This window comes from Ciona robusta, chromosome 2 (genome assembly GCF_009617815.1).
Source record: "Ciona robusta chromosome 2, ASM961781v2".
NCBI classification, from domain to species: Eukaryota; Metazoa; Chordata; class Ascidiacea; order Phlebobranchia; family Cionidae; genus Ciona; species Ciona robusta.
This window is the reverse complement of record NC_143236.1, coordinates 1,988,481-1,998,103: the sequence shown is the minus strand read 5'-3', so window position 1 is coordinate 1,998,103 and position 9,623 is coordinate 1,988,481. Positions and strand designations below refer to the sequence as shown.

Here is a 9,623-nt window from a genome sequence, read left to right as displayed (position 1 = left end):
ATCAAATCAATCAACTAAAACATATTTGAAAAAAATAGACTTTTATTAAATTTGTGACAATCTTATTGGTGAATGCATAAAAGCAGTTCGTTTATTATATCGTTTACCTTTGCATTCATTATTTAGAAAACTCACGGTCCAATAGATATACATCAATGTTTTGTCATGACGTCATGTCGTTTTAAAAAGTGAAAAAAGTATTCGCGAACAACGTTCTGGGAAAACCCCGCTGTGGTAAACAAAGGAATTTTAGGATTTGTTAAAAAGACCATTTGGTAAAGACTAAAGAATAAGGTACGTTTACATTATATTCACATATTTATTTTGCAGAGAGGAAACATTTGAGATTGCTATAATATAGTACCAGAACGTGAAAACAAATGGCTGCTGTTAATTTAGAAGAAATTCTTACTTTTGGAACAGGACTGGCAAGGACTGTAGGATCAGTAAGTTAAACAGTAAACATAAGTCCTTATATGTCCATACACAATTTTTTATTGATTTTTTAATGATACAATACGCCATTGCTTCATTTCAGGTTATCCTGGATGCATTTAAACAACCAAAAAACATTCAACACAAAATGGGTTGTGCTGATTTAGTTACCGAAACTGATCAGCAAGTTGAAGAGATGATAATAAAAGCAATTAAGGAAACTTACCCTTCACATAAGTATGGTTTTACTTAAATAAAAATCTGTAGTTTTTGGTAACTCTTCTTTTCCTAGCAAAAATATTATGTATGGAAAAACACCATTCTATATCAGGTGTTGAAAAAATTAGCATAGAAATGCTTAATTACTACAATTTAGCACATGTATGCAACAAACAATTTCTTTCCTAAAACTATATAAAAATCTGCATTGATCCTTTAGGTTCATTGGTGAGGAATCTGTTGCTGGTGGTTTGAAGTGTAACCTCACAGATGATCCAACCTGGATAGTTGATCCTATTGATGGAACAACTAATTTTGTCCATCGGTAAGTGTGCTGAATGAATGTAACTTTACTTTATCCTCGCGTCGCGGGAAAACGACAGTTGTTGTAACACAGGTGTTCTGTTTTATACACTTCGTGCCACCTAAGAGTTACCATGTATGTTACTTTGTGGGTATTAATTTTTTTTATGTGTGGCTGATAATTTGGACAACCCATTAGTGGACCACTGGGTTCGAGCAATTGTCGTTAAGTGTCTTGTCAAAGGACTGATTTGTTGGTTGCTGACAATGGTAGCAGTGACGGGCCTTAAACCCATACTTATTGGTTAGAGGCAGGTGTGCTAACCACTTTGTCACAGCACCGATTTATATGCATTATAGTTTGAAGTTGGCTTTTTTTACTGAATATGTCTTAATGGTGTGATAATATTTTTCAGATATCCTTATGTTGCCGTCTGTCTTGGGTTTTGTGTGAACAAAACAGTAAAACTTGGAATTGTATACAATGTCCCAAATGATGAAATGTTTACAGCCATAAGGGGCCAAGGAGCATTTAGTAACGGGAAAAAGCTGGCTGTGTCAAGCGAAAGTGGTATTAACATTGCTATTATATGAATACTTCCCTTAATTGGTTACACTTCCATTTTCTTTAAGATCTTTCCAAGTCTCTTATTATGGCAGAGTTTGGTTCAGCTAGGGATCCTGCTACAGTGGAAACTGTGCTTAAAAACATGTCATCAGTTGTTCTAAACCCTGTTCATTCGTAAGTTTACATTTTGTTTTTGCATAAACAAAAAATGAATCAGTGCTACCTTTTTAACCATTTACTGGCAACAACCTCAAAAATCTGCATATTCGTTTAAAGATATTATATAAAAATGCCAAATTACTGCAGTTCTAACAAGCCCACTTTAAAGAAGCTTAAGCTACTTTTCAGTTGGTTTATTGATGCAAAACACCCATGTTTCAGCATTCACTGTATGGGTTCAGCAGCTCTAAACATTTGTGCAGTGGCTTCTGCACAGGCTGAAGCTTATTATGAATTTGGTATCCACTGTTGGGATTATTGTGCTGCGTCGATCATATTGGAAGAGGCTGGTGGTGTGACCATCGACACAGAAGGTTAGTGCAAGACAAACCTATGCTTTGCAGTTGCAATGTTTTAATGCTCCAGGCATAAATACTTCGTTCCGATTAACATGTGAAAATATTATATTGTTGTTAAACGAAACTGTATTTGAATTGTTTACCTTTATAGGAGGTCCAATGGATTTAATGGCTCGACGAATAGTTGCTGCATGTAATTTAACTATTGCAGAAGGTTTAAGAAAAAAGTTGGTTCCAATTCATTTTCCAAGAGACTGACAAACAACTGAAGTTAGCCAGAAATAGATGATTTTATTGTAATGTAATATCTAAATTACTTCATTAACATTTTAAACAGCAGTGAAGTGCAATTGCGCTTAGGTTTAAAATTTCCTATAGTGACACAAGCACATCTTTTTTCCATTGCACATAATATAATTACTGTAACTACCGTTAATACCTTAATGGTAAATCATGATATGTAAATAATAGGCACTTCCTGATAAATCAACAATAACTTGTCTTGTGCATACTAAACATCAACAACAAACATGACATATTGTTTAATAGCATGCGGGAGAGGTAGGTTGATCATTTGGTCGACATCCTTGTTGTGCAAATGAAAGTAATAGAGTAACCATATCCGACAGAGATCTTTTAAGTTGCATGGGTGATCTGAATATTTCATTTAAACTTACTAATAGGTGTCATACAATTTAAGCTCCAGCTTGGTGATTAAAAAAATGGTTAAATTTAAACACATTAAAAAAATACCAATTAAGTTACAGAAATGCATGCTATGCACTCGAGGTAAGCGTAATGTAAAATGTACCTTTGGCTGCATTTAAGATTGCATTGCACTCATGCCTGTCAACTGCAGTTTCTTCATTTAAATGAATGAATGGATTGGCACCAAATTTTAAAAGCAATCTGACATGGCAGGGTTGCTTTAAATGTATGGCATGTTGTAATGCACTGCTTACAAATTCAATAGAATCTGCACCTGCAGTATACAATTAATTTTTCTGGTTTTCAATCTCCATTAAAATTATTATGACATAAACAGGAAACCATAATATATGTTGAAACTGCTTACTTGCAAGTAATAACATTTTCAGTATCTTTACATCTGTGCTACATGCTGCATTCAAACATGAGGTGGTAACCTTTGTCCCTGATTTAATGAGCAATTCAATGCAAGGTTTAGATCCTGGATAAAAAAAAACAACAAATAGGAAACTAATAATATACTTTTTAAACCATTGATTGATAAATATGTAAACCATGCAGGTAAACATTTCAACTTACCACATTTAATAGCAGCCAATATACATGCTTCATTGTTTACTGTAGCACCTTTTTGTAAAAGCAGGTCACAACATTTGTAACATCCTCTCCAACATGCAAAATACAGAGGTGTCCTTCCACAAACATCCTCTACATTTGGCTGTAAATAACCATATCTTTTTCTCATAAACAACACTTTTTATCTATCATTATTATATACCTGAAAAAAACTATTACCAAAAAGTATGTTTAATTGCTGTACACTGTTTGTTTAAATACCTATTTTAGTATTTAGGTAAAAAATTTTCTTGTTGTACTGACAGTTGTATGCTTACACTGTAATGCAGTGCTTCTTAACCGCTAAGCAACAATAGATTGGTATTTGATTTGGTCTCTTGCCGGAGGTTCACAAACCGTTTTAACTGTTACTAGGTAAACTGTACGCCTATTGTACGTTTTACCACTACCCTTACAAAAGTTTTGTTCAATGTAGTTTCAAAAAATTGGTAGCCGAAGCCTTGTCTTAGACTTATGTTTAATATTTGGATTTTGTCAAAATAATATTTGGATATTGTGAATAGCACCGGTAATGCGTTCCAAAGTTGTGACTGTGATTCAGTGTTAAATTACATTAAATATATGGTGACAACTCGTCTTACGTTTGCAAAGGCGCTTAACAGAAGTTTCACACAAGCAGATTTCCCGTTAATGCATGCTTCATGTAGAGGTGTGAGGTTGTTCTCATCCAATAGATTCACGTTTTCTGTCTAATGAACAACAACAAAGATACCTGTATATACATGTATGTACAGTACATATATAACTGTCAGTGTCACATGAAAAGTATTCTTTAATGTTTGAATATGGACCTAAAGAACCTTTATAAAGTGAATGTAGATTAAGCTGTTGTTAAGCTTAACTTTCTACCCCGCTTTATCTATAATTTTTACCTGTGTATTTGGAAAAGACTACACAATGTAATGTAGCAATAAATCACTTTATACCTGATCAATCAGTTTACGAAGCTGTAGAAGTCGACCATTCAATGCAGCTTCATGTAATTCTGTTCTATTCATTGGAGTGTTGAACAAAGTGAATTCATTGGGTAATATTGCATCAGTTTCAATTTACATGTTTGTTAATTATTTAAACGTCTTAGTTTCATATTGCCACCTAGGTTAAATAAAATATAATGAACTAATAATCAAGTTCATGAATTGCCAACAAGTTGCTGCATTTGATTTTAAGCCTCACTTAATTTGACAACAAAGATAGTGAAGTATAAAGTAAAACAAACAAGAAAATCCAACTTAGCAACAGTGGTACAGTGAATCTTTTTGGAAATGTAAAGTTGATATAAAGTCTGTTTTCGTGGAACCTATAAAATCTACACCATGAATTTAGACCCCTGTGTATAATGACCATGCACTACATTTAATTTAAAACTAAACAGAAATGAAGGAAGAAAACAACATTGTTCTAATTTGTAATATATCTATATAAATAACAAATATTAATTATTAATTAGTGGTAATTTAAAACTAAGTTTATGATATTTGATTGCAGACCCCGTATACCCAAAATTCTAGATGATTTTATCCTCCAGTGCATGGTTATTGGTTACTTACACAAAAATAAACAAAACATATGGGCACAAATGCACAATACAATCATGTTAGCTGTTATATATTATATATATTAATATGGGATGTTTTTATCTGCATATTATTGGAAAAATAAACATAATTTATCTCAACAAAGGTTGTGTATCATCTGCAGAATCGACATTAACATCAGTGATGTTTGACTTGGGGTTTTGACGTGCAAACATATTGGAACTAGTGGAGAGCAATTGACGTCGAGATTTTGCAACTTCAATTTTTCTATGCACATCAACATACACATCAGTCTCATCAACTATTTCTTCTTGTATTAGTTCCTCCATCACATCTTCCAGGGTAATCAAACCAATTACTTCGTCCTCAGGTTCAAGCTTAGTAGCCACAGCAGTGTTGCCGCTTTCGTTTTCTCTCACCACAATAAACATGTGACTTTTTCCAAGCTGGAATAAATTGAGAACATCAAAGAGGCCTGTGGAGTGTGGAACTTTCAGCAAAGGACGCTTGTGCTCTTCGAACACTTCCCTGATTGGTAAATTGGCATCAGGATCAATTTTAATTAAATTTTTGACGAGGATTAGACCGATTAAATTATCAGGGGTGCCTTCATAGATTGGTACACGGGAGTGGCCTTTGCTCAAAAGTAAATTCATGGTGGTTTGGTCCATTACACCATTCACATCTAAAGAAAACACGCTTTCCATTGGCGTGCACACTTGCTTTACTTGTTTATCTCTCATAGCAAGTGCACCTTTGATGACAGTGACCTCATCTGCAGTTAAAGGTTCTTCATTTTCTTGTCCCTCAGTTCTGTGCAAAGAAACCAGTGCACTTAGCTCTGCTCTTCGAAAGAAGGTGGTATGTTCTTTGCCCAGAACACAATCCAAAATTTTAGCGAGTGGCCATGAGATGGGTAGTGTAATAAACATCAGCGCATATACAAGAGGAGACAAGGTAGATCCAATTGCAAGACCATACCGGGTGCACAAAGCCTGTGGTACAACTTCTCCAAATATTAAAACAGCGGTGACTGATACAACAATAGCAGTTATGGGATTTGAAATCTTGTCAAGAAAGAGTGGCATACTTTCCACAGCTGCTGCATTAGAAAGCAGTAACGTAACCAACAGCAGGTGATGTCTTTTAACCAAAGGTAAAATTCGCTTTGCGTGTTTCTGTTCATTAGGTTTTCCATCAGTAGACAAGACTGTTAAACTCATTAAATCTAATGATAAAAGTCCCATAGTCAAACCACTCATTAATCCAGCTATTAAAACGAGCGCAACATAAATGCCAAGATATATCCAGAACAATTTATCATGATATGTTAGTACTACTTCAGGTTTATAAGTCACTCCATTGCAAATGATTAGGTTTCCAGTCTCCAAAGAACAAGTAATATTTCCTGTCATTGTTGGATGTCTAACAAAAGTACAAAACGGGTAAATTCTTTAATTTATACTTTTGTTATAATATTAATATTGAAAACATTTTTTCGAATTTCTTAGACCTTACTAATGATACTCACTCTATAACTTTATAGTGAAAAAAGTGCTAGTGTTGAAAATTAAATTTAAAAATGAGCGATATGCTCCGTCACCTTAATTCACCTGACTTGCATAAGGTGAGGCCAAAGGAACAACTTTGAATCAAAATTCACACAGGCCACCAGCTTAAGTAATTACGATAGATACATTTATGGTAAAATTAATTTGCAGTATCCGATGGTGAAACAATATAAAATATAGGCGTATAATATTTAATTTGTTATAATTTACCGAATCATACTCAAATTTAGGATTTAGGGAATCTATTTAAAATGAAAAACTGCCTAGTAAAACAATAACACATAAAATATTACTTACATACTTTACAAGTTCCACCACAGAGCAGAATCAGCAGACGACAGCAAACCTTAAACGTAAATGTGCAAATTTATTGATTAACTAAAATTTTGCCAAAAATACAACCATTTGTGCTTCAGTGTTTTTATGTCGTGTTTTTTTTGACAATAAAAATATTTAGCACACGTTAACCTAAGCGTGGTCAGATTCAAATAGAACATACCAGAAATAATCAACCGCGATTGCCAATTGTTTTACATTTTTTAATGTAACAACTTATTGTAAAGAATTATATAACGTGACTGTGTAGTTTGCTTTATAACTCTCCGTGCAACACTGTAAGGACATGTGTGGTGTTTACAAAGTTGTTATGATAAATAATTTACTCGGTGACAAAAGCACGCGCTGTCTTTACTCTTAAGACGAGAAATGGTAAGTTATATTGTAAATACTACGCTATTATAATTCATCATATTTATTCATATACTATATTTTAACAGCCGAAAGTAAAAACGAAACGAAGTACGAAACTGCTTCACCCCAACAGTAGAACAGCATTAAACATAGTACAGCAGTCACGCAGACATAACTTAAAGCTGAACAAAGCAAAGGAACGAGCATCAAGGCTTGATTCAATTGTTGAGAAACTTCTGTGGTTCCAGTCAAATTTGGAAAGCGATAAATGTTACAGCAAATTTGAGTATACTGAATTGGTTGAAAGGTATAATATATATGTTTAATTTGTATTCTTAGCGATGGTGATGGGTGAAAATATTACTTACCAATAATATAAAGACACGCTAACTTTTTAAATTAATGCAGGGTGCCAACTGCCAATCATCCCATTTAACTAACCCATGTACAGTTATTTAGGACCGGGTTGGACACAAATGTGGTCGTTACTTACTAAAGCCCTATACATACGTGCTGACGCTGAATATACCTAAACAAGACGTAGTTTAGGAAATTCTTATGTTTATACAATCCCATGGTTTGTAAGTGTTTTAAACATTTAAAAACCTATGTAATTCCACTCTGGCAGAAAAAAATTTGCATGTCTTTCCTTTAATTATTGGTAGGTAAAAATATTTGTCTTTAACTGTTTCTCCCTGTTAATAGCTGTATAATTTTTAAGTGGGAAATTTGTATTAAAAATGCACAAAAAGTTGTGTGTACTCGTATTTTTGTGTGTGGGATGTCATGAAGTAAAACAATACTATAATATGTCATATTCTTCCAGAACTCATTTTACTAAGTTTTATATTAATTAATTTCTGAAAGGTTATATCACAAATTCACAATGTCTCATTGGGTATGTGTTTACCTAACCCTAGCGCTAAACACTGACCACTAGCATAATCTGTCTTTTTGTATTCGAATCTTATTAAGGGATTCAGTATTCTGTTTAATGACGTCATCTCATACCCTGTATTAGCAATTTTGAAACTTAATAATTTTGAAAAAAAATATTTTTTTCTGTTTGTGGGACTTTCGAGAGTTAACTTATATATTGGGATCTGGAAGACCTAGGAAACAATTTAGAATAAAAATTCACTGGTCATCACCACAGATAATGCCTGTTCATTTTGTAACAAACCTGAAAATTGGAACAGCTCAATAATTATTAGATAGACAAACCGTTGGTCACAGACTCACAGTGATTCAACTATTACAATATACCTTATGATAACCCATTTTTTTACTGTTTTTTTCTAAACAACACAAATTTCAGGCATTAAGTTTTGCTCAGTTTTTTTATATTTAAACAGATACTTTACAAGATTCAATGATGAACTAGAACAAATTGAAATAATTCGAAGTGTTGGGTGTAGAAAGCCTATCCAACACGGAGCTAGAAAACGGTCAATTAAATTAGCGCAAGAACATGAACTAATGTTATTCAACAGCACCGGTTTGGAACTACCAGATGTTTTCAATAAAAAGAATTTCAGGTGAGTCTGTGTACCAAATATGTGTGTACTGTCTATACAAACCAGTCATTAATTTCAATTTTGTTTCAGAGAGTTTATGGAATGGGATGGCACACCTCAAACTCTTCCGAGGATAAAACTAATGCGATTTGTTAAACCAAAAGTAAAAACATAATAAATATTAACTAGCTTGGTACAGTTCATGAATATTCTTCCATAAAAAAAGGAAGATTAATGATCAGTTTTTCTTAGATTTCCTATTAGAATACTTCAGTACAGTTGGTTTACCAATAGGCTAATAACTTTATAAATCTTAAGTAACAACATATTTAGGTGCTCGCATTGTGACCAAAGTACAAGTGGCTAAATTCTGTTAGCATTGTGGATAAGTATCTTTAGACAAGATCTTTGATACAGCCATGTTGTCTATAATAATTTGTCATAATTATCAGGCATAGCCAAACGCCCAAGTACAACTCTTTATATCAGTGGCCACATTATCAAGAGTTGACCATTTGTCGCGTCTTAAACGTCCCGTTTTTCCTGCAATTTCTAAACACTACTAACAAAGTGTTAGTAAAGAGTAAACACAATAAACAATAAAGGTCATACACGAAATACTTACACTATTCATCTATCCCGATGTGTCATTAAATAACTTTGCATATACCAGCTTCCACCAGAGGCCATACAGCTTTTCGCTGTGTATGTGATATGCCTTTCGCAGTGTATATGCCTTTTTTCCCTCTTTACGTCAGTTATGCCTCATCTCCACACCGCGAAAGGGCCTGAGCTTCAGAAAGGCTTCTTCCGTTGCCTAATGAACCACAGCCTGCTAGTGATGCAGTTATAGGACGCAACCGACATTTTATTGCTATTGCATGAAATATCTCCAGTTGGCCAAGCATAGACATACAAAA

The 9,623-nt window shown here is 33.8% G+C and overlaps 4 protein-coding genes across 8 annotated transcripts; 2 read left to right on the top strand and 2 right to left on the bottom strand.

Annotated features, from left to right (window-relative positions):
• The first annotated feature begins 129 nt into the window (after nucleotides 1-129).
• Nucleotides 130-2,577, top strand: LOC149739970 (inositol monophosphatase 1-like). Of its 3 annotated transcripts, none has more exons than XM_089873143.1 (8): nucleotides 130-275; nucleotides 331-446; nucleotides 539-672; nucleotides 875-979; nucleotides 1,374-1,528; nucleotides 1,591-1,699; nucleotides 1,874-2,058; nucleotides 2,195-2,577. In XM_089873143.1, exons 2-8 carry the CDS (start codon nucleotides 381-383, stop codon nucleotides 2,299-2,301), a joined length of 861 nt encoding a protein of 286 aa, XP_089729269.1. In that variant the 5' UTR covers nucleotides 130-275; nucleotides 331-380; the 3' UTR covers nucleotides 2,302-2,577. The 3 variants fall into 3 exon arrangements, with proteins under 3 accessions (XP_089729269.1, XP_089729270.1, XP_089729271.1); XM_089873144.1 differs by having other exon boundaries at nucleotides 135-275; nucleotides 1,907-2,058; XM_089873145.1 differs by lacking the exon at nucleotides 331-446 and having other exon boundaries at nucleotides 141-294.
• Nucleotides 2,147-4,954, bottom strand: LOC149739969 (uncharacterized). Its single transcript, XM_089873151.1, has 6 exons — nucleotides 4,314-4,954; nucleotides 3,969-4,076; nucleotides 3,331-3,469; nucleotides 3,119-3,232; nucleotides 2,855-3,025; nucleotides 2,147-2,697 (listed from the first exon to the last, which is right to left on the bottom strand). The coding sequence occupies exons 1-6, from the start codon at nucleotides 4,383-4,385 to the stop codon at nucleotides 2,555-2,557; spliced, it is 747 nt and encodes a 248-aa protein (XP_089729277.1). The 5' UTR covers nucleotides 4,386-4,954; the 3' UTR covers nucleotides 2,147-2,554.
• LOC149739968 (uncharacterized) lies at nucleotides 4,483-6,340 on the bottom strand. Its single transcript, XM_089873137.1, has one exon. The coding sequence runs from the start codon at nucleotides 6,338-6,340 to the stop codon at nucleotides 5,057-5,059; it is 1,284 nt and encodes a 427-aa protein (XP_089729263.1). The 3' UTR covers nucleotides 4,483-5,056.
• LOC149739967 (translation machinery-associated protein 16-like) lies at nucleotides 6,242-9,321 on the top strand. 3 transcript variants are annotated; one of them, XM_089873152.1, is made up of 5 exons: nucleotides 6,242-6,370; nucleotides 7,273-7,493; nucleotides 8,542-8,724; nucleotides 8,794-8,866; nucleotides 9,037-9,321. In XM_089873152.1, the coding sequence occupies exons 1-5, from the start codon at nucleotides 6,347-6,349 to the stop codon at nucleotides 9,049-9,051; spliced, it is 516 nt and encodes a 171-aa protein (XP_089729278.1). In that variant the 5' UTR covers nucleotides 6,242-6,346; the 3' UTR covers nucleotides 9,052-9,321. The 3 variants fall into 3 exon arrangements, with proteins under 3 accessions (XP_089729278.1, XP_089729279.1, XP_089729281.1); XM_089873153.1 differs by lacking the exon at nucleotides 6,242-6,370 and adding an exon at nucleotides 6,972-7,204; XM_089873155.1 differs by lacking the exons at nucleotides 6,242-6,370; nucleotides 9,037-9,321 and adding an exon at nucleotides 6,974-7,204 and having other exon boundaries at nucleotides 8,794-8,901.
• Nucleotides 9,322-9,623: the final 302 nt, after the last annotated feature.

Bases quoted from the DNA above. Each gene is read 5' to 3' on its own strand.
- LOC149739970 (XM_089873143.1), top strand. From the start codon at position 381: ATGGCTGCTGTTAATTTAGAAGAAATTCTTACTTTTGGAACAGGACTG. The intron at 447-538 runs GTAAGTTAAACA...GCTTCATTTCAG, and splicing joins TGGCAAGGACTGTAGGATCA to GTTATCCTGGATGCATTTAA. The intron at 673-874 runs GTATGGTTTTAC...TTGATCCTTTAG, and splicing joins GAAACTTACCCTTCACATAA to GTTCATTGGTGAGGAATCTG.
- LOC149739969 (XM_089873151.1), bottom strand. From the start codon at position 4,385: ATGAATAGAACAGAATTACATGAAGCTGCATTGAATGGTCGACTTCTA. The intron at 3,233-3,330 runs GTAAGTTGAAAT...TTTTTTATCCAG, and splicing joins ATTGGCTGCTATTAAATGTG to GATCTAAACCTTGCATTGAA. The intron at 2,698-2,854 runs GTACATTTTACA...TGAAATATTCAG, and splicing joins AATCTTAAATGCAGCCAAAG to ATCACCCATGCAACTTAAAA.
- LOC149739968 (XM_089873137.1), bottom strand. From the start codon at position 6,340: ATGACAGGAAATATTACTTGTTCTTTGGAGACTGGAAACCTAATCATT.
- LOC149739967 (XM_089873152.1), top strand. From the start codon at position 6,347: ATGTCTAACAAAAGTACAAAACGG. The intron at 6,371-7,272 runs GTAAATTCTTTA...ATATTTTAACAG, and splicing joins CTAACAAAAGTACAAAACGG to CCGAAAGTAAAAACGAAACG. The intron at 8,725-8,793 runs GTGAGTCTGTGT...ATTTTGTTTCAG, and splicing joins TTCAATAAAAAGAATTTCAG to AGAGTTTATGGAATGGGATG.